The following is a 3524-nucleotide window of genomic DNA, read 5'->3' on the forward strand; positions in this document are numbered from 1 at the left end:
ATGACCTGGGGGATCTCCTCCGGGGCAAACTACACAATCCTGCTGCAGGTCTCCCCTGGGGCACGCGATCCAGAATGGGTCAACTTCCAGTACAAGTTCCAGAAGAGGGTCCGTGTGCTCAACATTACGACCCTGAGGATGAACAACCTGACCCTGGAGGACACTGGGCTGTACCGGGCTCGGAGCTTCTACTCCAGAGGAAGACAATACGACCAGGATTTCCACCTGACTGTGTATGGTGTGTAGGCCCCTCCCCCAGCCCCAGAGCTCACCTCCTTCCTCTGTCCCTGGAGGGTCCCTGCGCCCCGCCCATAGGGCTCCCCCCAGGCCCCAGCCTTCAGACTCTCTCTTCTCCCCTGGAATCAGATGCAGGGTGTTCGCCACAAATGCAGGCAGAGCTGAGAGTCACCCCAGGGATGGAATCACTTTGGTGCTTCAGGAGGGGAACCCCTGTGGGGGGAAGTGGGGATTTTGCCTTAACACTACAGTCCCCACAGGACTCAGGGTTCTCAGGCTGTCCCTTAGCTGTCTGTGCCGCTGGGACAGGTGAGGACACCTCAGGGGCTCACCACACCCCACCTGAGGGTCCTACTGTGAGGTCGGGCAGGAGTCAGACCCCAGAGGCTATGCCCTGAGGTCCGGGTATGGGCAGGGCTGTGCTCCTCTCTAGAGGCTCCGGAAGAATCCATTTCTCTTACTGACCCCCTTCTGGTGACACCTGCACCCCCTGAGTCGTGGCCCCTTTCTCCACCTGCACAGCCAGCACTGCTGGGATGAGTCCTGCTGCAGAGGGAGCATTGCAGCCTCAGGCAGAGATTTGCAAGCCCTATTAAGAGTCCGTCCCTTATCCTCTGGCTGAACCAAAAGTTCAGTGTATGTTACCACCATACTCGGGGAGGCCATTCCTAGGGACCACACTGTGTCCCCACCATGGTCTCTCCCTCTGGGAGCCTAGGCTGATCTCTGGGCTCCCAGATATGGCCAATGGCCTTCTGCACCATGGGCTGTGGGGTCCCGGGAAACACCCAAGTGGGAGAAGCAGGGGAGCGTCTAGACCAGGACAAACCCTTCTATTCAAAATCTCCTTCTAGGGAATCCCTGGGTGGTTCAGCGGTTTGGCGCCTGCCTTTGGCCCAGGGCACGATCCTGGAGTCCCGGGATCGAGTCCTGCATCAGGCTCCCGGCATGGAGCCTGCTTCTCCCTTTGCCTGTGTCTCTGCGCTTCTCTCTCTGTCTACCATAAATAAATAAATAAATCTTTTAAAAAAAAAATCTCCTTCTAGAGGACACACCACTTTCTTAGAATTAATGGGGATGGGTAGGTGGGCCCACCAATTATTTACTCGTGGGAGATTTGTAAGACTTGATCAATCAGTAAAATAACAAAAGGTTGAACTCACTAGCTCCAACCTTATGGCATCTGTTGTATATTTGGGTCACTTCTGGGTCATCTGTAAAATACATTCACCATCCTGAGGGGGAGGAAGCCAGAGCTTCAGGGAGATTCCACAGGACAAAGCCTGAGCTGCGATGTACTCTAACCACCTGCCACTCTGTCCTCTTGTCCCTCCTGCCCCAGAGCCCCTGCCCCTTCCCCAGATCCGGACCACGAATCTGTCCACCACCCCAGGCTGGTGCAACATCACCGTGCAGTGTGACACCCCGGGAACCAGGGAGGACCTGACCATGTCCTGGAGGAGCAGGGGACTCCCCAGGGAGCTGGAACAGGGAGGGGCCCCAGGACCAGCCCCCAGCCCCTGGACCCTGGCTCTGAGCCTGCCCCTGACCCAGCCCAGCACCAGCCTCACCTGTGTGCTCAGCAACCAGGGGGACCAGAAAACTGCCACCTTGGACCTTGGGGACATCTGTGGCCACGGTGAGTGCATCCTGCAGAAGGGAGGGGCTCCCGGGGCTCAGGCAGCCCTGGGTGAGGGTTTTCGGGTCTGTCCCCTTGTTTATGGCACCACCTGCCACCTGGTCACCCCATCCAGAGTCTGGCAGGCACATCCACTTGCTTCTGCCCTTGCGTGTTGCTCCCGGTCTCCTCTACCCCCACCCTCACCCCTGCTGGTCCAGGCAGCACCCAGCAGGGACCTCTGCCCACCCTCATCCATCATTCCCTGTGTCCAGGGTGGTTTTCATGAGGGGAGTCGAGGCATGTCAGGGGTCTGTGCCACCAGCAGGGGTGTGAATCAGCGACTCCCTCAGGATTCAGGGCCGGGGGCTCCTCTGCTCGATCCTGGGCTCACGGACAACATCACCCTACCTGCTGGCCTGCGTCCCAGATGTCACCTGCTGTCCTCAGCCCCCAGCCTCTGGTCAGCTCCTCCCTCTGCCCTCAGCCCTTCCAGGTCAGGATCCTCACTCCCCCTACTCCCATCCAGGGACCCCTTGGCTCCAGCTGGCTCTGGGCCCTGACACCCGAGCATTCCCCGAGGCCTCCGCTGGGGGCAGGTCGAGCATGAAGAGAGTTTGACCCGGGGTCTGGGCCTCAGGGGCTCAGGCCCCGCAGGAGCTGCTGCCATCCTGCCCTCACACCTGCGTCCTCTCAGGAGCCGCCAGGGGCCCCCACACTGAGAGTGAGGCTCTGGACCAGGATGAGCCTCCTCTGCAGCCCCAAACCCTGGACGGCAGCGGCCACGTCTGCTTCTCCTTGAATTCCTGTCCCTGCTCGGCCCCGGGCTGTTTGCTCACAGTCTGTGTTTCCCTGAGTGAATGAGAGACCCGGTGTCCCATGTGCCCCCTCGGCCCTCCCCCCTCCTCCACCAGCTGCTGGGGCCCTGCTGCCTCAGTATCCCTGATCCCAGGGGAACTAATCGCTCAGGGACACACTGGACCCTATGGAAAGAGGCCCCTGCCTCCCTCTCACCCTCCTACCTGGCTCCTCCCTGCTTGGTCCCCCTCCCACCTGCCCCAGTGGGTGCTGGAGCTCCAGGGCTGGCAGGTGCCCCCCTCCCTGTTCATGGCCCTCCTTCCTGGACGGTGGCACCCACCCTGCCTGTCTGCTCCCTGCACTCCTCCCTCAGGATGAGGTTTCTCATCACCTCCTCCAGGAGGCCCTCCCTGACCACGTGTGTACAGGCTGGGAGCTCCTGTGCCCTGGGATGGCTCTGGCTGGCTCCCTCTGGCACCTTCTCACCCTCCTCCCACTGAGGTGTCCTCAGAGGTGGGCACCGTGTCCTGTTCCTCTCAGCCCCCGGGCCTCAAGCAGGAGCTCGGGAAGTGTTGAGTGAAAGCACCTGCCTTGCTGCTCCCTCCTCAGCTTCTGAGCAGGTGCCTTCAGACGTGTCCACGTACGTGCTGGGCAATGGGCGTCTGTCCTTCTCTCTGTCCTTAACCTTCTCCATCTCTCTGTGCGGGGGAAGCAGATCCACAGGGACAGGCTGATGCCTCCCAACTACCCACCATCCTGCGGGTTGTTGTGGTCCTGCTGCTGATCCTGGGAGCTGGACTGTTCCTCTGGAGGACACGAGTGAAGAAGAGCCTGGAGCCTGGGAGAGGCAGGTTGCACTTCTCCTCCCCGG

The 3524-nt window shown here is 60.6% G+C and overlaps 1 protein-coding gene across 1 annotated transcript; it reads left to right on the forward strand.

Annotated features, from left to right (window-relative positions):
- LOC119872638 (SLAM family member 8-like) lies at window positions 1-3229 on the forward strand. The gene is made up of 4 exons (XM_038541806.1): window positions 1-238; window positions 1580-1876; window positions 2553-2641; window positions 3155-3229. The coding sequence occupies exons 1-4, from the start codon at window positions 1-3 to the stop codon at window positions 3227-3229; spliced, it is 699 nt and encodes a 232-aa protein (XP_038397734.1).
- The last annotated feature ends 295 nt before the right edge of the window (window positions 3230-3524 follow it).

The sequence above is a fragment of the Canis lupus genome, chromosome 7 (assembly GCF_011100685.1).
Source record: "Canis lupus familiaris isolate Mischka breed German Shepherd chromosome 7, alternate assembly UU_Cfam_GSD_1.0, whole genome shotgun sequence".
NCBI lineage: Eukaryota > Metazoa > Chordata > Mammalia > Carnivora > Canidae > Canis > Canis lupus.